Source organism: Clupea harengus, chromosome 22 (genome assembly GCF_900700415.2).
Source record: "Clupea harengus chromosome 22, Ch_v2.0.2, whole genome shotgun sequence".
NCBI classification, from domain to species: domain Eukaryota; kingdom Metazoa; phylum Chordata; class Actinopteri; order Clupeiformes; family Clupeidae; genus Clupea; species Clupea harengus.
The window spans coordinates 688,117-715,595 of record NC_045173.1 but is presented as its reverse complement, the minus strand read 5'-3'; the positions used below and the strand labels follow the sequence as shown (position 1 = coordinate 715,595).

Here is a 27,479-nt window from a genome sequence, read left to right as displayed (position 1 = left end):
TGACCTCTGTAGCAGCTGGCAACAAATCTGGTGACTTCTTGCAACTTTGACAATACCCGTTTTCCTTGTCACGCAACAGAAAAATAATCGCCTTTCACTGATTTGTAAATAATGTCACATTTGCCTTTCATTTGCATTTTGCCTCTAACGTTGCCCATGTTTATCAAAAGTAATTATTCACCTATGTAGCATTAGCACCTGTAAGTACATGGAGGCAGATGTTCTACAGATCTAATGCGTACTATGCAGCACCATGTTAGAAGTCGGGTGCAAACCTATGCTATGCCTATTGCTGTGCTCTCCATATGTATTAACCCAAACATGGGCATATAAGAAAGCTTACGTATATGAATCATTTTAGCCTAGTGTCTATACTGTTTATACCAACATCTCAGCATCTTACAGTCAGTAGGCTACTGTAAGTAAGTAAGTAAGACATTTCGTACAAGAATTGCAGTTCAAAGTGCTTTACATAAAATCAATAAAAGCAAGCAGCAAGAGCAATACATGGAGTTAAATAATGATTAATATCGTATCAGAACCTGATGTTCCGATAGGCTTCTTGAATAACTAAAATCATGATAAAAGGAATAAAAGGAATAAAACCCTTCTGAAATAATAAAAATAGTGAAAGTTACTGTGCCACAACAATGCAGACACTCGTAGCAGAAAATGAAGGTAAAATCTGATGGCTACTGGGAAGCGCAGTGCAGAAAGCGTTTTAAGATTTAAGATTTTGTGTATTGTTCTAGATAACAATTTGAAACAGTTTTAAAGGTAATGGAGTTCTCACCAGGGTTATTATTATAGCTAAAAGTATGATGAAAACAAATGGTTTTGAGACATTTTAGGAAACTGAAATAATTTACCCAAAGAAAATGTAAAACTAGATGAAACTAATACAATTTCATAAATGTTTTATAAGAAAAGATCCTTGTTGTTATTGTTTCAAGATGGCAGACGCCATATCCATTCAAGGTGGCGGGTGTCACACTCCCAACATTCAGTGTACAGTGTGTAGCTGCCAACCTTAAGATGGCCATATAGCATGTCAAGACCTACACTCGCTCACTAATGGAAATAGTGGAAGTTATTATCAAGTGAAGGAGTAAAATATGTCAGGGAGGAAGCGTGTGAGTCCTGTATGGGACTATTTATCATGTAATAGTGAAAGCACAGTACAAGTGAATGCATGGTAAATTCAGGTAACAGCATATGAATGGCATTGAAATCAAAGGGAAAAAATCCTCCAAATCTTAAAGATCTACCTCAAAGCTACCATTGATGGGAATACATATTATTGTGTATTATCCATGGGAAAGGATGTAGGGAGACGGAACAAAAGTGACGAGCATAATGTTTTTAACAACCTGTACGTTTAACAACATGTGAGTTTTTATGGGGTTTTTAGTTTACTGTATGGGTAGGGTTGGCCGTGAAAACCCATGTCATATAGTTTTCCTAAAGTAAATGGTTGAACTATTTAATCGTGTGCTTGTGTTTTTATGTATATTAAAGGCGCGGTCCGCAATTCTAATCCCATACACTTTTTGTCAAATTCAGAGAATTGCTCCACAAGGTCCTCTAGCTGTCCGTTCAGTGTTGGCGCTTTAAAAGTCCTGGCTCTGTAAAAAAGTTGCAAGTCATTTTTAATTGAAGTCGTGACTCGATTGTACACCTCTGGACAATTCACTGAGATATTTTAAGAAATGTCACAGAACTTTCCTGACACATATATATGTATGTGTGTTTATTTATTTATATATATATGGTATGTTTATATATATATATATGTTATGTATGTATGTGTATATATATATATATGTATGTATATATAGATATATGTATGGTATGTATGTAAACTTGTATGTTAACGTAAACTTTTCCATTTATCCTTAAATCTTAATGGAGCCCTTAAAGCATCATTTTTCAACCATTTGCCACTTAAGTATGTTTTTATAGGCAGTTAGCCTTGGTATCATCTTCCAAATCATTTTGATGGTATGTGGTCATGTTAAGGACAGATAACACCTGCCATCTTCATTAGCAGCTCAGGCTATACTCTGTTTAGTTCTGTGGTCCAGGATGGACTACCCCGCAAACATGCAGAAAAGCTTTCACAGCACCACATAGCAAACTTTATCCAGAGTATATCTTCTATTGCCAAAAAAAACACCACTTAGCATACTTGTAAGCTTTTACTTCAGTTGTGCTGCTATCGGTGTTTATAAGGTGTTCGCATACCTTTTGTGTAGATACACGGCTTGCTTTTGACCAAAACTCAAGCTGCTTGAATATGGAAACTGCTGCTTTAATTGGGAAACGGAAAACGGTGCAGTGGCGTGTTTGACCAAGAGAGGGCGTATCTGTCTTCATTATCTTTGTCCTTTCTTGAAATGTTTTAGAATTAGCACATTTTGATGTCACTGGATTAGTCTTTGTAGTACACTTTTCAATTATTTAGATGTCAGTGATTTTCAAGTATTATAGACCCAGTGAAGCTACAAAGTGGACAGTGGTGAAGTTGCCAGGCGAACTGATAGAAAAACTATAACCATGAATTCAGTTCAGGTTTTGAGTTGTTCCGTGATTACCCACATATTTGCAGTGCATATTTGTTTGTTACTGTGTTAAGAGTATTTTATTTTGTCGTATTGTATGTGCAACATGGGCTATGCGGAGACTTATGGGGGCGTCGAGAAACCCATTTTCTTCCGGGTGCCAGTATTTAACGGGTGCTATGAGGAAAATGTTTTGTTTTGCATATGGACCATGTCAAAAGCCGGACATTTTCAGGGAGAGCAGTCCGCTCTGTGACCCTTTCAGACCAGCCCCAATAGGATGTGAAGGACTTGTCGCACATTAAAGGAATGCCTCTGTGCTTACCTGTAGCCATTTTAAGAACCTTGTCTTCATATCTTGATATTGACTACCTTCCGGATTGATTTTAAGTGGCCTTGATTGGGTAGGCTAGCTGTAGCCACTGTGCGTTAATAAAATAGTCATCGTTCTAGTAACGTTAACCCTGTTCATTAGTCTTGTCCGGTAGCTAGACCACGTATTCTGAAATAGGCTACAGTGCTTCATTGTGCTAACCGAAACTCGCGAATCCTCACTGTTTTCCTGTAAGCTATGTTTGTTAATGGTTATGGAAATCCTACAGATAGGATGCATTATGGAGTACTATGTGGGATGTACATTTCCCCTCACCTGTTAGACACATGGTAGGCTCATCTAAAAGGTACAGGGCTTGCGTGTTAAAGCAATAGGCTACATTGTAGACTAACGGTTTTTCCATGGTTCAGGGTTACTTCCTGGTGCCACAGAAGGAGGCAGTGCTGAGTTAGAGACAGAAATCCTGATAGAAATTTGATAGAAAAATACATGGAGAATAGAACGACAGCGAGATTTGGTTACCATATTTATATTATTTCTGTTATAGTAAGCTATTTGTACAATTCTTGTCGGGGTTATGTGTTTACTTGTGGGCTAAAGCAGAATCGTTTTGGATTAGTAGCCTACACGGATGCCTAAGGTCCGGCTGATTGCGGTTTAAACGGCATTGTAACTGGAAGCAGATTCTTCTTAGCGGCGGAGCACCGTCGCACTGATTTTATCCTTTCGCACCATTGTTTGTGCGTTTATTTTTCTGTTCTGGTTTGGCAGCAAGAAGACACTAAATCATTTTCGATCGACAAGATAGGTTAACAGAAAATGGGTTGTTTGGGTAACAGTAAGACGGAGGACCAACGCATCGACGAAAAAGCACAGCGCGAGGCGAATAAAAAAATAGAGAAACAGTTGCAAAAAGAAAGACAAGCGTACAAAGCCACACATCGTCTGCTATTATTAGGTAAGGTCATGAATGTCCAATATGCTCTTGGCATGCACGGTTTTAGCAATTGTTCCATTTTCAGAGCTGCTCGTTCTGTTGCCTATTTGACAGGTCCTTCAGTGTCATGGTGGTCGGTAGCCTATTGATGCTGCTTTGATTGTGAAAACATATATTTGTTATTTATTATTGCAGTCGTTCATCACAACAACTGTTTCATTAAGACATGTTTTTAATTCATTTTGTTCTGTTTGCTTTGAAGGGGCCGGGGAGTCGGGGAAAAGCACTATTGTGAAGCAGATGAAGATTCTTCATGTCAATGGTTTTAACGCGGAGTGAGTAGGCTACTTCTGCTTGAAAAGAGGCCATATTTTATGCAATTGTGCAGTGATATCCCTGCATTATTTACTCAACATTTCATCTAGAAACCTTTTAGACACATGAAGCCTAATTGCTTCACTATTCTGGGGATACTGCAGCGCTTTTTTGGCCCACAGTCCAGTGGCATGGCGACGCTGTTTCTCATTGATCGTTAGCCCACTTCATAGCCATGAAATATCAAATACGCTGTTGGATTTCTAACATGGTCCCCCTTTTTCCCCCAGCAAGGGCATATCAAATATTGTGGCGTTGGTTGTGGGCGAATGAGTGGGATTGAGAAACAAATATGTTAAGGATTGAAATAGATTATAGGCTATATTTGATGACATTTTGCTTCTTGTATGCTGGTTTGAATTCCATCATACAACTTAAGTTCAGATGTCATCTATGCAACAAGGCTGTCAGTGTCAGTTTCTTAACTTGTAATGTACCTCTGAGTGCTACTCTCCCCCCTGTTTACACAGAGAAAAAAGACAGAAAATACAAGACATAAGGAAAAATGTAAAGGACGCCATCGTGGTAAGTTTAATATATCAAAATATTAGAGTATACCCTTCTGCATCACCATGAATCATTTGAACGGCGTGTGATCCTGTGTTTGTTTCTTCTGGTTTTAGACTATAGTCTCTGCTATGAGCACTTTAATGCCACCTGTTCCACTAGCTAATCCCGAGGACCAGTTTCGGATTGACTACATCAAAAGCATAGCTCCACTTTCTGACTTTGATTATTCACAGGTAAGTGTTTGCAATTTAACCTTCGCTTTGAATCATTGGGTCTGGGGTTTGACCTAACTAGTGATTTTTACAATTGTGTTCCTGGGACACTGTGTAACAGTTTGCCACTTTTTGAGGTATGTTTTTATAGGCAACTGCTTTTGATACCTTTCTCAACTTAGTGTTGATGGTTTATGGTCATGTGAAGAACATATAAACACACCTGTCATTCCCTCGTCATCAGTCGTCCAGACTCACAGCGCAAATACAACTGCAATGCCAGTTAGCATGTTACTAAGCTTTTAGCAGTGCCAACTGGGCTGTTGGTGGTGTTTGCAAGGTTTTTGCACGCTTTTTGGTAATTAGCTCACTAGTATTAGACCAAAACTCCATAATGCTACCGTAAGTACAGTACCAGTCAAAAGTTTGGACACACCTTTAATTTTTGGGAGAAGTGTTTTCTTTACTTTTATTATTTTCTACATTGTAGATTAATACTGAAGACATTTAAACCACGAAAGAACACATATGGAACGATGTTCTAAACAAAAAAAGGGTTATCTACCATGTAGAAAATAACAAAAGTAAAGAAAAAACTTCTAAAAAAATTAAAGGTGTGTCCAAACTTTTGACTGGTACTGTACATGGGAGAGATGCTCGTGGTGAAAGCAAAACATCCTATGTGTCGTTGTCATGCATGTTTGTGTTTCTTTAACATGCAGATCAGGCTGAAGAGAACTATAACACTGGAAAATGCATTGTAATTAAGTTATTTACAGGTATTAAAGGCGAAACATATCAAGACCTTTTGGAAGCATATAGGCAACATTTGGTAGCACATGGGGTGTCACATACAGTAAGGACGTGAAATGTACTTGGCATGTTGTAATTGTCCTGTCTGAGTAGACTTTTCATGCCTAGACATTATGGCCCTGATGGCTTGCACTGTGTAGGAAAGATTACAATACACAATGGGTGTGTGGCTCTGTTTGAATACTGTTGTTTGCCGTAGGTGGTGTTCAGAATGACATGTTTAAGTCTGGGAGGCCTGAGTCTCCGCAGAAAGCATTGGGTTTCTAGAGCTGCTTATAGCACCAGTGTTCATCTCCTAGTGTTCTGAAGTGTCATGGAGGGTTTTCAGGTTTCTTGGGGCTTTTGTTTACCTCTGCTATATTGACATTAAATTGCTTCATTTATTCAAAAATAACTTTGAATGGCCCGTATGGATTAAAATGCCATTTCAGTTCTTTTTGTTTGTTTAAAGATCCACCATATCAAAATGAGCCACGGCCAGCGGAGCTAGTGTAAGAGAACACACACACACAGTAGGACATGACACATTGCCACCTTTATGAGGACCAATCCCCTTATTAGCAATTTTTTGTAATGAATTCATTCATAACATTTATTAACATATATGTGATTCTTGATCGGCTTATGTTAGAAATGCCTATCCAATTAAAACTTGAAATGTTTTGCTAGGAATTACCACAACAAGCTTTCCATGACCGTGTTGGTTTTGTGTTACCCCTCTCAAACATATTGTGATTTGAAACACATACACATCATCACACACACTATTGTATGGAGTTCAAAAACTGCAGGAAGAGTATAGTTTGCAGTGTGATAGAAAACAGCGTAGACAGTGAAGGTATGAGATGAGCTGAGCAAGACTTGCACAATGAGATCTTAAAGGAATCTTCTGTGATATAAACCAGCGTTCTGACTCATTTATGTGGCTCTGTAATGTTGTTAATTAGGATTGTATTGATTACAGCAGAATTCATGAGCTTCATACCCGTCATACCGAGATCGTATGCCTTATACTCAGTACCCTGTCATCTTACAAGGAAGTTTTTGTTATTTGACCCTCTTATACAGGATAAAAGAAGTGCTGCTTAAATGGAATGACATCGTGGCTTCACATCTGGGAAAGAATGGAATTGTTCCCAGAAACAATGTTTCACTTTGGCATTTATTTATCCTTGCTGTACAGACTGCCTAATTATGAAATATATCATATTCATTTATTAATATTTCTACTTTTATATAGTTAGCCCAGGCCAGATATTTCTAGGGTTGTCAGTGGGCAACTTGGTTGGTTGGTTGGTGTGAGATTTAAACATTTTAATTTCCATTTAGATGAAACACTATTTAGTTATATTGTCAGCAGTAAGATCCCCACAGCACTGTAACAGGTCATCTGATTGGTGCAGAGCAGTGACACAGGTCTTATGACAGCGCTGTAACAGGTCATCTGATTGGTGCAGAGCAGTGACACAGGTCTTATGACAGCACTGTAACAGGTCATCAGATTGGTGCAGAGCAGTGACACAGGTCTTATGACAGCGCTGTAACAGGTCATCTGATTGGTGCAGAGCAGTGACACAGGTCTTATGACAGCACTGTAACAGGTCATCTGATTGGTGCAGAGCAGTGACACAGGTCTTATGACAGCACTGTAACAGGTCATCTGATTGGTGCAGAGCAGTGACACAGGTCTTATGACAGCACTGTAACAGGTCATCTGATTGGTGCAGAGCAGTGACACAGGTCTTATGACAGACACATTTCATATTGTCCCAATGGCTAACGCATAGAGGGGATCCAACTTTTAGTTGTATAATGTCAGATAATGGAGCGTGTATTGCTATCATTTTATACTATTTCTGTGTGTGTTACGATCTGCTCAGACTCATTTATCAAGTCAAGAAGAATTACTTGTTTCATTTCATAAGGGCATTGGAGATTGAAATGTCCAAGACATGAATTTTGGGTTAAAATTCCTTAGATGAGTTCATACATGAGAGGCCATTGAAGTTAAACCCAATGGGCATTACTTTTTACAGAAAGTACAGAAACACTGTTTAGGATGGGACTGAGATGACTAGAAGTTAAGATAGATAGATAGATAGATAGATAGATAGATAGATAGATAGATGGATACTTTATTAATCCCGAGGGCAGTTAAGCAGTTGACCACTGTCCAAAAGATCAGTGCCTATTGTAAAGTGACACACACACATTTGCAAAAAACATTTTTCTATGATCAGTTGCGTCCCTGTGTGAGGCAGCCCATGACACAGTGTGGTTATTCAGAGCCCTTGTATCACAAGCCTCACTGGAAAAAGCCTTGAGGATCCTGTTCTCGTCTGTTCTTTTATGGCTGGAGCAGGAGCAGGAGCGGCCTGACGAGGCTGCAGAATTAGTCGCTCTTTTGTTTCTGCAGTTACAGCATAGCGGGTGAGAGCGGCACCAGTTGGAGAGGGTTCGAGCAGTTCAATGGACTGCTATCTCAGCGGGATGTGGGGAGGTGGGGGAAGGGAATCGAAGTGTTGAACTATACAAACAAGTCTGCATGGCTGTTGTTTTTTTGTTTTGGCTTTTGTTTTATTTCAAATGATTGCAGATATTTCCCCCCTTGGCCAGTATCAGGAAGCTGCCCAGCGTCAATTGGAAATGCCCAAAACCAGATATCCCTACTGATGTCAGTTGACCACATCCACTTTTGTTTGATCATGTGTAAAAATGTCAAGATTGCTTAATGGCTCTATGAAAATCACATCACCATATGGGCTGAGAAATACTAGAATTTGTCTTGCTATTCTAAGTAGCAAATGACGTGATGATCATTCACCATTGTAAATATTCACCATTTGCAAAAACAGTCACAAGAAAGTGGGGTAAGAAAAAACAAACCAGCCTAGCCTTGGCAAAACTGGCAAAAACATGGCCAGCAATCGCCAGAAAGTGAAGTGTTTCGGCAAACTCAGATGGTACAGAAAGTGCAACATGATTGAGAAGTTGCATATACTGGAGAAGGCCACAGCACAGAAATGGCAAATATTAGGCTCCTCCTTCGCACAGTTTGATGTGTGGTCAGTCATGCTTATAGCCACCTTGATTAAAGCAACATTATAGGTTTTTAAGAGTTTTTAAGATTTTTGTTGGTAGCTAGTTTTCGTCGATTTTCCGTTTTTATGTTTATTTTATTGAACTTAGTTTTAACCCTGTCAAATTCTTTTTGATGATCCATATGAAAGGGACGTAAACACACAGAGTGGAACAGCATTCTTCTCTCATGCTCCAAAGGCAGCTCGCACAATCTCCACTTGGTTCAGAGTTAAGATGGCCTGCTAATTTGATCCATTCAAACACTTGTAAACACTTCATTCATGCAGCATGATAAATATAAATCTTTTGTGTGCTCACAAGTGGCCCAGAGTGGATATATGACATGACTCTAAAGAAGACATTGGATATGTTCGTATCAGAATGCAGCCACATTGAAATATGGAAAGAAACTAGATGGGAATCAGAGATATGCTTATGACACTCATTTAACAGGGAAGACAGGTAAGAATTTTAAGGTTAATTAGATTCCAATAACCATTAGGCACAAAGCATTGGAACTGTGCATTAAAGCCGCTGTCAGTGATTTGATTTGGGTTTCGTGAAAGATTGTTTATGTGATCTCAACAGCCAATCAAATTACAGCCCCTCCCTTCTGTGCTCCTCAAGCATCGTGTTGATTGGCTGGGATTGTTTACAGCTCGGTCTGAGCCACTGGGGTTGTTTACCATTTACAGAGGCAGGGCTGTGTACAAACACCAGAGTTCCTTTGTGTACAAACACCAGAGTTCCTTTGTGTACAAACACCAGAGTTCCTTTGAGCACAAACACTGAATGGACAGCTAGAGGACCACGAGGGGGCAATTAGCTGAATTTGACAAAGGGTGTATAGGATTAGAAGTGTGGACTGTACCTTTAAGACTTGCTGTTAGCCTTAGCTTATGACTTCAAACTCTTAGTGGTGGTGCGCTTCTCATTCCTCATTACTTTCACTCTTTTTTTTTTTTTCAGCTTAGTTACTTAAAATGAGCTTCAGTCTTTGTTCCCAGAAAAGCAACTTCTCCACTTTGCTGTTGTGGTCTCTTGCTTGTCAACAAATGCATGTGTTTGTGTGGAGGTGCAAAGGCAATGGTTTGTCCAGCAGTGACTGAGGGCTGATTTGTCCAGCAGTATTTGGGGGTTAGGGTTAGGTGATTTGTCCAGTTATGGCATGATTCACACTAGAAACCTGTCGGTGTTACCAAATATCGTACTCTGAATACCAAAACCATGCTGCTGTGCAGCACTACTTGCAAACACAACTATACATTGGTTTGCTATTATTGATTTCATGCTTGAAGTTGATGATAAGGCTAAAGGGGTGTTTGCTACTAACCTTTTTCTTCTGTTTCCAGGAGTTCTTTGACCATGCAAAGAAACTTTGGGACGATGAAGGAGTTAAAGCATGTTACGAGAGATCCAATGAGTACCAGCTCATCGACTGTGCACACTAGTGAGTTCTGAACTTTGTTCTTACATTCTACAATGTCTGTTCTTGAACGTTTCTAGGTGTATATGCACAAAGGAGGAATGTTACTTTGATTTGATGTTAACCCCTTGGAGTAGCAGGGCGGATTGAGACTCAATATTATGTAAGTAGTTTGCATGTCATGTTTTTTTTCTAAAATCATCAAGAAATAAACAAATATTAAAAAGTAGTTTTACAGAAAAAGACATAAACAAATATTGGTTTACTTTTTTATCAAGTGAGATGATGATTCTTAGAAAAGTGTATGAGCAGTAAAAACTCGAAGGTGCAGAGGCAAAACTAAGAAGAAATTAAAACAGATATTTGTACTTCTCAGATATACAACTTTCAAAGTTTTTCACTGTATTTACACCATATCTCTTAAATATAGATTTGCAAAGAAATACTTCGCACTAGTGTTTGCGATGGACTGTACTGTTATCGTTTGCTTTCCATGGTAGTTTATTATCATTCTTTTAACCTAAAGTTCTTCATTTTTACTGTTTAATGTAAGGCCTTTATTAGCTTTTCTAAGCTGGGCTATGTGCTTTTTTGTGCACTTCATATTTTTCCCCCATTGGGTTTGATGGCGGGAAGTTGTGTTAAACTTAAGTGAGACCAGTTTGAGACCCACTGCCATTTCATTGAATGTGTATCACAGTGGTGCGGCGACTCTGACCTATAGACAGGCAGAGTTGATGCTGACCGCAACCCTTTTCTACTCATAGAGCACTCAAAGCACTTTAATGCCAGATTAATGCCTCAGACATCTACCCATTCACACAACGATGGCAGAGGCTACTATCTAAGGTGCCAACCTGCACATCGGGAGCGGTTGGGGGTTCTGTGTCTTACTCAAGAAGGAGCGGTTGGGCGTTCAGTGTCTTGCTCAAGGAGGAGCGGTTAGGGGTTCAGTGTCTTGCTCAAGGAGGAGCGGTTAGGGGTTCAGTGTCTTGCTCAAGAAGGAGCGGTTGGGCGTTCAGTGTCTTACTCAAGAAGGAGCGGTTAGGGGTTCTGTGTCTTACTCAAGGACTCTTCGACACTTGATGAGGAGGAGTCGGGATCAAACTAGCAACCTTCCGATTGCTGAACGACTCCTCTGCCTCCTGAACCAGTATGGCCCAAGAGTTCCCCATTTAAACTGTTCAATAATGTATAATTGGCGTATGACATTTTGTAATCCCATGACTTAGTTAGGAATCTGCCAATAGTTATTGTCCACTAGGGGCCACTAAAACTCATATGCCAGCTGACTGTGACTAACAACGAGAGAAGCAGCCATAGCTTTGAGAATGGGCTGAGAATGTGTGTGAAGCTGTGGGTTTTGGCTGTGACAGCTCAATAAATGCTTAAAGTTATTAATGTCTTCCTTGCTGAAGTTAATATATCTAAACTCTGATGATGTTTTTCCAATGTTATCGTCAGTTTTCCTAGCGTGTGTTCACTAGCATAAAGTTTATTATGTTATTTCTTGGCTGTCACAATTGTCTGTAGAATAAGGTTACTGATTAGTTTGGGAGATTTAGGCCAGAGAAGAACCTAAACCCGCTCAAGTTGGGAAAGAAAAACCTTGCAGCATCTCTATGTGGGGACATTTAAATGACATCTAAATGACAAAGCACAATGGGTATTTGTTCTGCCTTACAAGCCATCAGCTCACTGAGCATAGCTGTGGAGACAGGACTGCATTTGATCTCCAACTCTTGTTGCCAAGTAATACCTTACACAATCCAAAAGCCTACAATTTCTATCATAATGACCATTAAAGTCATCCATATCACTTTGAAAGCATCAGTATGACCTATGGCTTGAGACCTGGCATGGACTTGATATCTCCCCCGGACCATAATCTTGTCATGAAACTGAGTGCTTAAACTTGTTCCACGATACATCCGACCTCCTTGTTACAATGTGTTCTGGCCAAAGTGATACATTTAATAAATATTAACTTCCAGTAGAATCAAAACAGCAGAATGTATTACGCTAGTTAACTCCTTCCTTTTACAGTGCATGAGCTGAGAAAATGTATTATTTCACACACACACGTGCACATGTATAGCACGTGCACATGTATCATAACTGATTCCAGATCAGCTTAAGCTGCCCGGCACGCTGCTTACATTCCAGTTGTAACTACAGTATGTTGTTCTATCTCTAGCACTAGCTCTAGCTAGCCTCCCATTGTTGCCAGTGATGCCATACTGTGTACACACATACACAAACATCCAAAACCAGCTGATCTCCCACCAGTCTGACAAGCCCCCACTTTTCATCAATGAGACCTGTAACATCATCGAAAGTAAAACACTCTTGACGCCATTGGATTAAACAAGCTACTTGGAAAGGTAGCTTGACTTCTGTTCCAGAGTCATTATTGCTGGCCAGCACAACAACCACAGGAGGGCAGAATTTAAGATTAAGATTTAAGACTAATTAACTTAGTTCAAACAGTAATTGAAGATCGTAAACGGTGAGACTAGGGCTATGCTACAGATATTTAATATAATAATATATAATAATTTAATTATAATATAATTAATTTTATTATAATTTAATATAATAATATTGCATTGTATTGAAAAGCAATTTAGGGAATATTGTTCAAGTTCACTATTTTTAGATTCAGCTCCAATTTCGAATTATTGTATTGTTTTGTAAAACAGATGAATAACTATGGTTTATTCCTTAGAGAGGTTCTCCTGGAAACCGTTGCAACATTGCCATCGTCTGACATTGTGATCTTGTTTGACGAATTGATTACTCAGCAATTGTATTGGTCGGCTTAAACCAAACTTTTCACAAATGATGTATGGCTCTGCCCACGTAGTGCCTTTGACCACACCTTTAGCTATTTCTCAGAAGTGTTTTTTGCAGTAGTGCGCATGTTTAGTTTCCACCAGTCATTTTCACTCTCAAACTGCTTGGCCATTCACCTGCATGATCGAACCCTTCATCCTTCATCATCATCATCATCATCATCAGCCAGCAGGGCTTACAGCAGCTGTCTGTAGTGGACCTAAGGCTTCCTGTGTCTGTCTGTGTCCCTCTCAGTGCCATTGGAGAACCACAGAGTTTGGAATACTGACCAAAGATAGAGCAACATCATTCATGGGTCTTGCCGCTGATGTTGATGTTGCTGCATGCTTGTGTACGACCAACAAACTCTGACGAACATTAGATCAACTATTGATATCTACAATCTACACTACAGTTAGTATGGAGAGCCTTTGAGAGGTGCACACCCCATAGGAAGGATAGGAAGAAGGATGCGCCATTCACCTGGACTGTCTACCCACGGAAATGAAATGAATGAAAAAAAAGAGGCAAAAGACCGTTCTGGTGAGGCTAAGAAAACTAAATAATCGCCAACTCTGCCATCTGTATTGCTGGCAAACATCCAACAAACAAACAAACTTTGTGAACTCTAGGGACTCGTCTCATTCCAACAAGAGACACAAGACTGTTGTGTAATATACCTTACTATACTGGTAACTGGTTGCCAGAGGACTCTTCAATTGAACTGTTTGGGTCCTTGGTCCATCGTGCAGACAGAATAATAAACCTGTCAAGGAAGTGGAGGAGTGTGTTTTACTCATGGTGTGATCGTAGGACAGTGCAACCCTTCGAGACATGCTGTTCTCCCAACTGGCTACCCAGGGAATTCATATTGGTAATTGCCACTGTCATATACATCCCCCCCGCAAGCTGAAACCAATCTGATGGATCCATGTCGTTTTGAGAGAGCCAAACACGAAACCGCTTATCCCGAGACGGCATTCGACGGCATTCCCTGAAGAGAGTTGGTTCTACCAACACATTGACCGCAGGACAAGAGTTAGCTGGGTCTGTTACACCCCTTTTCAAGGGGCATGCAAACCCTCCCCTGCGCTGCATTTGGCACAACAGATCATTTCTCTTATCTTACCCTTGCCAGCCTACAAACAAAAAGCTAGAACTGGAGGCCCCTGTTACCAGGACAACGCACAGCTGGTTGGACCAGTCAGTCAGAACAGTTTTGATCACGTGGACCGGGGCATGTTCTGAGTTGCTTCTGACATTAATGAGTATGCTGAAACTGTCTGTAGTTCCATCAGTAAGTCTATTGAGGATGTTGTCCCAACAAAAACGATAGAGATCTAGCCAACATTCTGCTGCAGGTGACTGAGAGGTTCATGCCATCAAACTATTATCTGTGGAAGACGACGATAAAGGCTGTGAAACATGAGTACTGCAACCAAGTTGATCTGCAATTTAACACCAGCACTCGTAGAATGTGGCAAATATGTGGTTATTGAATAACATCACAGACTTTCGAGGCAATATCAGCATGCCCCGGACCACTGTCTCGCTCACCAATGGTCTTAACACGTTCTACGCACAGGCTGATGATGTCATCACCAATGGTCTGAACACGTTCTACGCACAGGCTGATGATGTCATCACCAATGGTCTTAACACGTTCTATGCACACTTTCAGTCAAACACCCTCTTGGAGAGAGGCATTGCACAGGCTGATGATGTCATCACCAATGGTCTTAACACGTTCTATGCACACGTTCAGTCAAACACCCTCTTGGAGAGAGGCATTGCACAGGCTGATGATGTCATCTCCTTGTCTGTATGATCAGAAGACGAATGAAGTCATTTCAATAGGGTAAATGTGTGTAAGGTTGCCAGTCCAGATGGCATTCCAGGGCACATGTTAAGAGCATATGCAGATTAACTAACTAGGGTGTTCACAGACACCTTCAATAAGACTCTTTCCCAGTTTGTTGTGCCCGCATGCTTCAAATCATCAATCATTGTTCCTATATCCAAGAATTCCAAGGCATCTTGCCTAAAGCAAACTTCAGGACCTGGGCCAACTGGTTCCTGAGCTATGTGTCGGAGCGGTGGCACTCAATGCAAGTGCTCCTCAGGGATGTGTCCTAAACCTTCTCCTGTAGTCTCTCTACACCCATGGCCATGTGTGGCCACTGATAGCTCCAACATTGTGGTAACGTTTGTGGGCGATATAACAGTAGTGGGCCTCGTCACCAATGGCAATGATCAGGAGGAAATCAGTTGCTGGAGGGAGCTGTCGCACAGATTTATGGGCAATGGGCAGCATCGAGGCAACGTCGATGCTGCCTTAAAAAACAGAAGTTTGAAGTCGTCTTACTTGACAAGAAAAGAAAGTACAGTCGTTTCGAACAGCACTTGATGCCTCATTGTCCAGTTAGACAGCATTTTAGCCTGTTTCGAACGCATTCCAAGTCCTCCAACGAGGGCAGTGAGCAGCCGAGGATCTTCTGGTGTAAGAGTGGAGTAGAAGTGGAGGCCTAGTCCGACAGTCTTTGGCAGTTAGTCAGAAAGTGATACAGTGGAAAGTGGGTTGGGAAAGTTCTAAGTCAGTAACTTGATTGACCAGTCTGCCCGGGATGACAGTGGCAAATGAAGAGGTGAAGTCTATGTAAAGCATCCTCACACAGCTCCCCCTGGTGTTCAAGGTGGGCCAGTGCAGTGTGAAGAGCAGTGCCGATGGCATCTTCTGTAGACCTAATTTGAAATGTATTGTTTGGAGGATAACCCCATTGAGATGCAGCATCTCGTTTTCGAGGGGGTCCTAAATAATCATTCCAATTGCTCTGTAGGCAAACTGGTATGGGTCAAAGGTGAGAGGGAGACTGGCTTTGATGTGCTGCGGGACCAGCCTCGAAGCATCTCACGATGACCAGTGTAAGTGCAACCAGACGCTAGTCGTTGAGGCTGCTGCTGCTGTCTTTTTTTGGCAGTGGAATGATTGTGGCAGACTTCAGGCAAGGTGGGATGATGATGGATTTAGACATGGGATGTGTTGAAGACCTTTGGACAGAGAAGATAACCCTAAAACTATTCTATCTGAAGTTGACCATGATGCTAAAACAGTCCGGAGTCTACTCTAAATATGTGTGCATTGTTACTCTTCAGAGAGAGAAGAAAACCTTTAGTCTAACTAGCCTGAATGTAACAATCACACACAAGTTTCAGAGCTGAGACAAGCTACTTAGCCCAACCTATCTATCGACGGGATAATCAGTAAGGCCACTGCATTGCAAAACCACGACATGTGTTAACAAATCACTTTCTAGTCATACACAGAATCCTTAGTTGTATTGGATCAAAGGTCAAAAAGGCAACATTCTTCCTTGTCCTCATACTTGACAAAAAGTTTAAATCGGGGCAATGCTTATATAGCAGGACATCAGCATCAGAGACCTGTTGTACCGTGAGTGTACAGTTGTCTTAGAGCAGGACATCAGAGACCTATTGTACCGTGAGTGTACAGTTGTCTTAGAGCAGGACATCAGAGACCTGTTGTACCGTGAGTGTACAGTTGTCTTAGAGCAGGACATCAGAGACCTGTTGTACCGTGAGTGTACAGTTGTCTTAGAGCAGGACATCAGAGACCTGTTGTACCGTGAGTGTACAGTTGTCTTAGAGCAGGACATCAGAGACCTGTTGTACCGTGAGTGTACAGTTGTCTTAGAGCAGGACATCAGAGACCTGTTGTACCGTGAGTGTACAGTTGTCTTAGAGCAGGACATCAGAGACCTGTTGTACCGTGAGTGTACAGTTGTCTTAGAGCAGGACATCAGAGACCTGTTGTACCGTGAGTGTACAGTTGTCTTAGAGCAGGACATCAGAGACCTGTTGTACCGTGAGTGTACAGTTGTCTTAGAGCAGGACATCAGAGACCTGTTGTACCGTGAGTGTACAGTTGTCTTAGAGCAGGACATCAGCAGCAGAGACCTGTTGTACCGTGAGTGTAGAACTGCCTTTAAATCTGCCAATCCACGCTTCCATCGGTAAAGTAGTTTCAATGCAGAAGAGCTTGGACCAAACGATTGAGAGACAGTTTATCTCCAGGCTATCAAGAAACTGAACTCTCTGAAGGAAGTTTTTGTTGATTTGTGTCTCTTTGTTTTTTATTGTGTAATGTGTTTCGTATGTGTTGTCTGTGATACTGCACTGCTGATGGCTTTGGAACCCAGGATTTTAACAAACTGCCACATCTGTTAATAAACTTAAAAATAAACTGACAATAAACTTGAATTTAACTGAAATTGAATAATGGGATCTAGCCAGCTGTTATTATTTCTTGTCACTTTCTTGCCAGAGACATTATAGGAGGAGACCAACCACAGGGAGAAATGAATGGGGAGTCCTTAATGGCGGATCTGTAACTCGAAATCCTGCCCTGTATTATAACAAGCAAAGCACATTGTTAGAAAAGGCATAACTGAGGTTTCACCCCACCTGAACATTTCGTTTATTTCTGCCGTAACCATAGCAATAGCAATCTTGCGCAAGCTCAATGGGAAAATCAACCCAGAGTCTTTCTTTCGACTTATTTGCAGCACTATGGCGTCGTTTAAGTTGCTAAAAAGAATGGCCTTGTAAGGGCTTGTTGTTGTTCCTGGTATGTTAGATATTTAATCCTGGGCTTACTTTAACAGAATGACAGTTTTAAATAAAGTCAAGTGACTAGATAGTGACTGGCTAGCCTGCTAACTAGCTCACTAGTCCAGTCTGTTATGCTATTTCCACACGCTACGCCACGCCCACTCAAAGCGATGGAAGCGCTTCACGTCGCTGGCATGTGTTCGCACCGTTATCCAAGATGGCTGCAGAAAACCCAGACTTGCCTTGCCTTGGGTCACTCTCACTTGTTCCTTCTCTCCATCAGCTCTCTCCACCAGAGGTGACAGAAGGTACAGTCCACACTCACTTGCCTAATAAAGTTCTCCACTAGAAGTAGAAGTACCACCTCAAATTCCTTACTTGAAACAGTATCATTTCATCATTTTACCTTAAAATATCTTCCCCACAATCATTTTGATGGTAGTCTTTCATGTGTAGGCACCCCACAGCCTTATACTTGCACTATGTCATTTTGCTCTGGCAATTACTAAAGCCTGACAAAAGTATGTAATTCTGTGTGGCACTGTGTGTCACCCCAGAATCTAGCTAGCTACTCAGGAAGCTTAAATAGTTATTCTAAGTGCAGACATGGCGGAGGCAAAATGACCAAGCTTGCTCTTTGGTGGTTAGAAAAGTTATTACTCTCACTAGTTAGCCTAGCTAAGCCCCCTGTGAGAACTGACTGTCATTTGTCCACTTGTTAGGTAGCGAACTTGGTAGCTAGCTTGTTAGATAGGTGCTGGTATATCTTGTTAGCATCTGTTGCCCATGTTGGGTAGATAATCTCTTAAATTTGCACCTTTCCTTGTCAGTGTGAGTCCAACTTGTGTCAGGTTAATTCAGTTGGCTAGGTGTTCTTAGAATGTTAGCATCCCGAGTATTCCTACATTATAGCTAGGTAACAGTTTGATGTTCTGATTAAATTGGCTTATTTTCAGGCTAAGAAATATAAGATTCTAATGTTACCCACTGTCATAGCAGAAATATCTGAGCATGTACGTTTGCTTCACTTTTTAAGTTGTGTTTTGATATCTTGGTTGTAGGTAGTAAGTCTTATGTGCAGGTTTTTACATGAACTGTCTCCAATAAGGTTGTTGCAGGATTGTATCTTGTCAGGATGTAGCTTTACCCTCATGGTAAATTGAATGATATGTATGAGGTACCCAAAGGGATTCATCTGTCATTTCACAATAAATGCAAATGTGCAGAGCCGCAAATTGTGTTTACAACAGTGATGTCAAAATTGTGCATTCTTTTTTAATTTCACGCAATATTTTTTACAATTTGTGTAAGTGTGAAAAGTTGAATCTGAAAAATGTTCATGGACTAGCTTCTTGTGAAGTCATAGAATACTTTTCTTTCTCAGTCTCAGTGCCTTGAAGAGAAATGGTGTTTTTCCATATACTTTTTAAATAGTTGCAACTCCCACAAGAATGTGTTCCATTCACATTAAGTCAACTGTCACCAAAAGCCTTCACATATTGAGGTGCCACGTTCATCAACATTCGATTGATCAGCCAGACTTTCTTTTCTGCAGTCTTTCACACCTAGGCAGAGCCCATACTTTTCCCCTTCCTTAGAACCCAGATACACACCACAAGTTTCTATATTCTATATTCCTATATCTGAAATCTTATTGTGGAATTGCCGTGTGGAGACCCAACAGCTATGTGTGGTGACAGAATGAAGCATAGAGTGATGCCAGGAGTTTAAATGAACATCGCCACCTTTGGAAGACAAAGGGACGCCAGGCCACCACAGAAGAGACTTACACGACACTATGGACGATATCTCTTAATTAACGCTCCTTTTTTCTTTCCATCGTAGCATTTTTGTGCATTTGAGAGCTGTTGCATTAAATATGCAGAATAAACCGACACCCTACCCATCAGAATGGCATTCCATTGAGTCCTTTGCCAAATCCTGCAACTGCAACTAACTTCAGAGCTAACGTAGAGATATGTTATAATTAGTGGTAACGATTGGCATTCTCTCCTCAAATTCACCATGAAACACAAGGTTGAGGTCAGGGGACTGGAGAAAAGTCCATGATAGTCAGCACTTCCTGATCATTAACCTGCTGCAGGAGGAATCCCTTCTCCTCAAGGATAGAGTGGTACTTCTGCTTTGGTCCAAGGATAGAGTGGTACTTCTGCTTTGGTCCAAGGATAGAGTGGTACTTCTGCTTTGGTCCAAGGATAGAGTGGTACTTCTGCTTTGGTCCAAGGATAGAGTGGTACTTGCTTTGGTCCAAGGATAGAGTGGTACTTTCAGATAGAGTGGTACTTCTGCTTTGGTCCAAGGATAGAGTCGGTACTGCTTTGGTCCAAGGATAGAGTGGTACCTCTGCTTTGGTCCAAGGATAGAGTGGTACTTCTGCTTTGGTCCAAGGATAGAGTGGTACTTCTGCTTTGGTCCAAGGATAGAGTGGTACCTCTGCTTTGGTCCAAGGATAGAGTGGTACCTCTGCTTTGGTCCAAGGATAGAGTGGTACTGTCATGGACAGAAAGTTCCGGCCTGCCAAAAGTTCCGGATGACGCAAAACAAATAATCTTGGTGTCGTTGCTATGATGGTTACTATGAGCTCGCGGTTGTCATACGCTAGTCGCGAGAAGTTGTCATTTAAAGCTAGCTGTCTTTAAACATTGTTTAGCACTACTTCAATTACTTTTCATATGCATTTGTACTGCTCGGCTAATAAGCAACATCACAAAGTATCTCAACAACCACTGTGATATTTAATTGCTCTATTACAAGTTGTTGACTTACCTTGGACACAGTAGGCTTTTGCAGCCTTTCTGATGGCTCTTTTGGCCGACTCTTTCATCCCTGGCTTGTAATTGTTCGCCTTTAGTACCTAGCCAACTTGATTGATAGCTTACATTTTTTGCATGAAATACCGACATGGTTCTTAAAGGTTGTTGTGAACAGAAAGCTAAATTGTTATTACTTCTGGAAGATCCAGAGCAGAGATGGTTAAAGCTAGCTGTCTTTGAACATTGTTTAGCACTACTTCAATTACTTTTCACATGCATTTGTACTGCTCGGCTAATAAGAAACATCACAAAGTATCTCAACAACCACGGTGATATTTAATTGCTGTATTTCAAGTTGAGAAGGCACGTAGCAATTCCCCACCTCGTGTTAGCAGTAGCATCTAGCTATAAAGATTCTATATCATTCACGTGAAAAAGCAAAACAGCTGATCGTAACGTCTGTTGCGTCATCCGGAACTTTTGGCAGGCCGGAACTTTCTGTCCATGACAGTACCTCTGCTTTGGTCCAAGTGTAGTTGTTTTAGTCCAATGCAAAGCACACCCAGACTTGAACATTCTCACAACCATTCTCTTGCTTGTCTCATACACTCTTCTGTTAATGTCATTAAACTTACGCTTGGATTTAATCAATAAATAAGACTTTTCAGTGATCCAATGGTCTTGTTGTCCTTCCTGAGAAGTGGTGTAGACACTTGTAATTGTCCTCTGAGACCACTACTAGGCAGCCTTCTTTTAGACTGATTGGAGTCTGGCATTCTTTATTTATCATGTTCTGTATCTATTATGATGAAGTCTGGATCTATTTTGGTCTGCCTTATCGTACTCTGAATACTACTGACTGCAAAGCATTACATTGCTTTGCACTGCCCCCCTTAGACTTCTTCAGTCTAGCCATGATTGAGGCTGAAAGCTTCTTTTTGCGTACATAAATGGATTATGGGACACGGAGCACAACACTAGCTACACAATTGGTCTAGTGAACGTACAAGTTCTAACATTTAGCATAATGTAAAGATATATTCTTGGAGTGACGCCTCTCTCCAAATTCCGAAGAACTTGTACAGCTACCACCGATATTATCAAACCTGAACCAAGCGGCATTACCTCAGCTGTCCTTACTACAGCTACGACTGCTAAGAGAGTGAGAAAATTCAGTGTGAGGTCTTTGGTGAGCCCAGAAATGGCTTAACTATTCCGATGGTACAATGTTCAAATTAAAGTCAAGGCTATCAAGAGCCACGCAAGCTTGCAAGGCCACAAGAACTGTATGGCAGTTTTTAAAGCTCAGTCAGAGTCGCCTCAGTCAGCGTCAAGTGTACAGCAACTCACAGCAAGCAAGCCTCAGATACAACTGCTACCAAAATGAAGGTTTAGCGATTGTCTGTTTATTAATTGAGTTATTTAAATACATTTTAAGGTTGAACCAGTTACGAACTGAATTATGATCAAATTATTTTAGCCTGATAAACGACAGCCTATTCATACAGAAAGTAAAACTTGTCTAATTTCTTAAATCCATTCTATATGTGGTGTACAATAAAATGAAAACTACACATATAGCCAGGAGGTTATTGATACGCACTGTTATGTACCAAGATACACTCCCACGTCAATAAACAAAAGATATACTCAAATGACGGAGAGGTTTCCGACAGACCGGTTCCCCATCATTGCAATGAAAGTAGCCCCGCCCCTACTGAGGGACTGTGAGCTGCACACCTGCGCAGGTGCCAGTGATGAATTAAATACAAATGTAAAAAGTATACAGTATATTTATACAGTATATAAATGCATGTGAGTGTACTTATGTGTACATTTCCATGCGTGTAATACAAATGGTGTTAGGAAAAGCATTACACGTTTCTCATACTATAGATTCTGATGTTCTTATCCACCTGAGGGCCCCTAAAGCATTACACGTTTCTCATACTATAGATTCTGATGTTCTTATCCATCTGAGGACCCCTAAAGCATTACACGTTTCTCATACTATAGATTCTGATGTTCTTATCCATCTGAGGACCCCTAAAGCATTACACGTTTCTCATACTATAGATTCTGATGTTCTTATCCATCTGAGGACCCCTAAGGCATCCGTTTCTCATACTATAGATTCTGATGTTCTTATCCACCTGCACAGTAGTGCACTAGTTCACACTTCTCTTTGTGTCCTGGTTAGAGCCGGTCTGCACTGCTCTGTGAATGATGTGGTGCACATTTTTGTACGATATCTTCAGCCTTTTAGCAATTTCTTGCATAGAATAGTCTATTTATTTCTAAATTTGTCTTCATCGTGTCTGCAATCATTGAACTATCATTGCAAAGACCTAGTCAAAATGTCATCAAGCCCAACAACAGTGGTACCTAAGTCCAACTGAATTAGAATTAGGAATAGATCATGTCCAAGACCTAAATGACCTGTTTGCCTAACTGCAACTTTCAATATGGTTGCGCTTGAAACTAAATGACTCTATTCTGATGCAATCAAATCATATTTAACAACCATAGACGTGAAAAGAGGCAATAACGTTTAGCTTTTTTCAATATTATGGGGAAAACCTTGTAAACCGTTTTTTTTCTCTTTTGGGCCTTCAATGATTTTTTTGTGATATGAAAAATGGGGGGGGGGGGGGGGGGGGGTGTCATCCCAGAGAAAATGTTTACTCTTATAGTGTTTAAACACTTATTTTTCAAACATTTTGAGGCAAAAAGGAACACAGAAATATATGTTGTGCTGTTGCTTGCTAAGTCATTCTTGCATGACCAATAGGCTATGCATTCACTCCTTTTACAGCCGGATAACTAAACAAGGCACTACGAGACAAAAGGCTAGTTTATAAATAGTTTATTTGTCAACATCAGCAAAACATGGTTTCGGCAAACAGAACTGCCCCAGCAAAGTTATTTACGTACTCCGTTTTAAGTGTTATATCAAACAGATCCAGAGAAGGATGGACACTGACGTTTCTGATAGATTGAGCCCACCTTGATCACGCTGATGTGTCTGACAATCAAAATAGACACAATGGGCTGTATGGACCACAGATGTTTAAACATGGCATTATCTTCGTATGCACTGGGAATACGGTGAGTCCTTTGGAGGGCAGAGCTCACACTGAAGATTCATGGAGAGCAAAACATGATTGGATAAAAACATTCTCTCCCCTCCCTGTCTGTTCCATGCTGTTTAATGGGAGCTGGAAGCGATGAGATTGGATCAACACCAACTGGAAGATCGTTGGAGCTGAAAGATGGGCGTGTTCCGATAGATTTCTCGTGAAAAACACCACGGTTATACTATAATATAACAGACCTCTATTTTAGCTCTGACGTTAGTTTGCGGTTGTGTGATTTAGCTAGGGACTCGATGGAATGCCGGTCTGATGGGTAGGGAGCCAGTTTATTATACGCTGCGATGGAGAGACAGAGAAAGAGGGATGCTTAGGAGATATGTAGTTTCTCTTCAAAGGCTATGATGTCTCCTCAATGTCCCAGCATCAGTCCTTGCTCCAGCATTTTCTCAGCACACATAGCAGTCGGTGGCTCCACACGGCAAACCCACAGCGGAACCTAAGTTCTCTGTATTCAGTATGATGTTCCTTCTCCAACACAATGTACTCATAGCATACAAGTTACATTTCAGTTATAGCAAGGTAGAATACACAACTTAACATAATGGGTGTGTCTGGTCTAGTTCAAGGTGTAAGGTGGGGCGTGATAGACCCCCATACTGTTCCCCTTCCTATCTAGATATGAAAGGTGTGGCCTTGCTGACCATTTGTGTGTTAATGAACGTGCCGTGATTGTGATACATTCTTGTGGGGGACTGATTCACATGAGTTGCTACTACTTCAGAAGTATATGAAAAACACACATTTTCTTCACAGGAGAGCAGATAAGCAGGCGCAGATAGATGATTTATGGATTATTTTGCTTTCATTTTGAGAAAATTTATCTTTTATTTACTTCACTTATCTCTGGGTGGGCAGATACGCCCCTAGACTGCATTCCAATATTGGTAATTGCTGTATTTGAGTCATTCCCACTCTAATAACCTTATCATTATACTGTATGTCTATGAATTTTTTTAACAACAAAAACAGCAAACTACATCTTGAATTTCTTTAATAAACAGATGAGCCCATCTGATCACTAGCTGTAGGTGATATAAATTAGACACAAGGCTAACTATTTTACCAGATGATAATCACAAGACTTCATACATATGACAAAAAGCATTATGTGAGCAGCAGTGCTACAACACCTTGTTAATCATAGAGGTGAGAGATAAATAGTTCAATAGTTCAAGTTCATTGAAGGCCACAATAGCTTGCAGAAGCTACATCTTCAACTGTAAAGTACATAGTCACGCCATACCAGGTTTTACTCATGTCAACTATAAGGCCACACTGGATATGTAAACACCAACACTGGACAGTGGTTCATTCTAAAAGTAAAATGCATTCGGGCAGTTGTTGTTGTTGTTGTTGTTGTTGTTGATAAATGTACTGAATGTGTGACGTCATGTGGTCAGAAAGAAAAACAAATTCCTCCTGTGCTTTTGCTCTACTCTTTAAAGTGGGGATATAACACCATTGTCGCAGGATGCATACTTTGAAGTGGGATATAACACCATTGTCGCAGGATGCATACTTTGAAGTGGCACTCTCCCACAAAGCATAAATGATCTCAAACGTATTAAATTAACATTAGATGCACTGCCATTTACTCCATTTACCTGCACAGTGCCAGGATATCAATCCAATAGATAGATAGATAGATAGATAGATAGTGGATAGATAAATACTTTATTAATCCCGTGGGGAAATTCTGCATTAGGGCTACCTTTTACATGAGATGCCAGGATATCAATCCAATAGGTCTACCTTTTATGTGAGCTGGGAGCTTTGTTGGAACTGTCCAAGTCAACTGAATCAGGGCCTAAAAGTTCCAGACGAGCGCTTCTTCCACTTTTTGCTTATCAGCGTAGCAATGTTTTGTAAAGACAAAACAAGTCCTGTTGATGCCAGATGGATCTATGTAATAAAGAAGCTAGTAGCAGTGGACTGCAGATCCTGAGTCATTTGGGCGAGGATCTGATTGGCAGCACGGAGCTATATTTGACTGTCGAGATGTGTCTGGGTGTACTCCTTAAATAAAATATACATAGTATTCAGAATCATTTGGATTCACCCCAGTTATGACAAGATTCCAGTCTGCACTCACTATTCCAGTTTAGACTATTATTGAATTTAGTTCAGCAATGTCCTTGTGTGATGTTCCATGTTCCACTGTGCCAGGACATGTACAGGCCTAAATGGCTTATAAACCACCTCTTACTTTCAGTAGCAGGCAATGCAGTTTAGATCCTGGCTTTACGTTCAAACCATGTTACTGTTGTTGGAATACAAAGAGAATATGGGTTCACCAGATATGAAGTCACTTATGAAAGCAGTTTACAGCTGTATACATGTTGCTGTACGTTTACAGATCCAGCTAGTTGGACCAAAACAATGCACAACCTGTTGAATTTCTCAATTTCATTTAAAAAAAAATTCCCCTTTAGCAATTAGACACAATTTGTTACGTTATATTTATCCCGTGTTCTAAAAACAAGCACTTGTATGGAAAGTCAAGCCTCCTTTTCAGTTTAACCGCAAGAAGAAAGACGGTTACAGTTTATCAAAATACTCTTCTTCCTCTGCCAGCTGTAATCTTTCCGCTTCACAATCTCGCCAGATTGTACATTGGCTGAGTTACTTTTGGATGTCTTTGGTTTGATATAGTCTGGATGTTTTGAGTCCCTGTTTTCAGGAATCAAGATTAAGAGTTCTTCGCGGTGTCAGAACTGAATCTGGTCCCAGGTCTTTTGGGTATTGTTTTCATGTAGGTCTGTGCCTCTGTTGGCAGTCCATTCTTCTGACTCCTTTTATAATGTGGCATTGCAGGCACATGCTTACAACCCAGATTTCAGGATAACTGTAGCTATGGTAAGACACAACCAACTTTTTTTAGACCTTTCATATGAACAGCATGTTTCCTTTTTGAACAAAAAGCAGCTGTTTTCACAATCACATGAAGCTTGCGGATGACAAACAAACACTCACACATAGGCTTGGAAAGGAGGAGCGAGGCCAGCGGGGTCAGATACTGTAGGTGTGTGTGGCGGCGGCGGTGGCATTGCAGTCTTGTCAGTGCAGAGACACTGGTTTGGTTGTCTGTCGCTCAGCCCTCTTCTGTAACCCTTGGAGCTTATGTAAAGGAGCTATGGAGCCAGGGCAGGCAGGCAGGCAGGCAGGCAGGCAGGCTGCAGCTATTTTTAGCAACAGCACTGCAGAGCAGGAACTGGTGCTGGGTCACGTGTGTGTCCATCCTATCAAAGGGAGTCTCCCAGCAGTGTGCTGTAAACAGAGGAAGGTCAGTGCAAGAAGGTGAGGCACAGAAGCAGAGGCGTGTGTGTGTGTGTGTGTGTGTGTGCGTGTGTGTGTGTGTGCGCGTGTGTGCGTTCGTGTGTGTGTGTATGGAGGCTTTTGGTGCGGGTCTCTTATATTCTGGGGAGATTTCTGACTCAAATGATGAAAACAATTCTAAAACCAAATCCACATGTAATCAATGCAAGATTGCCTTGTCATGGAAAAAGTATCATAGTCATGTAGTGCAGCTGGTCCTACTGAAATATTACCTACAGACAGTTATAGAATTACTTAATGGGATTGACTTTATTATGCCTTAAATCTTGCTTAAATACTATGCAAATGTCAATCGTAGAAAAACCTTCGTAACCAGATGGAAATGCATATTTAAACTTTGTATGTATTTTGTATATTATGTTTTCTTTTATTTCACAAATGTATGTGACATTTGGCAACACTGTTTGCAAAAGTTTTTGGTTCTCAGACAATACTTAAACTCATACTTTCCCTCGTTTTCTTCATTGCCGTATGCTAATTAAATCCCGCACCACATCCCAC

General features: G+C 40.8%; 1 protein-coding gene across 2 annotated transcripts in view; it reads left to right on the top strand.

Moving 5' to 3' along the window:
* The window catches only part of LOC105893781 (guanine nucleotide-binding protein G(olf) subunit alpha), a 65,183-nt gene that overhangs the window by 16,857 nt on the left and 20,847 nt on the right, over positions 1-27,479 (top strand). The window contains exons 1-5 of one of the 2 annotated variants that reach the window (XM_031560170.2): positions 1,935-3,853; positions 4,095-4,167; positions 4,678-4,732; positions 4,831-4,950; positions 10,176-10,273. In XM_031560170.2, coding sequence (XP_031416030.1) covers positions 3,715-3,853; positions 4,095-4,167; positions 4,678-4,732; positions 4,831-4,950; positions 10,176-10,273 — 485 coding nt within the window. In that variant the 5' untranslated portion in view covers positions 1,935-3,714. Of the gene's footprint in view, positions 1-1,934; positions 3,854-4,094; positions 4,168-4,677; positions 4,733-4,830; positions 4,951-10,175; positions 10,274-27,479 lie in introns of those variants that run through there. The other variant, XM_031560169.2, reaches the window with a different exon arrangement.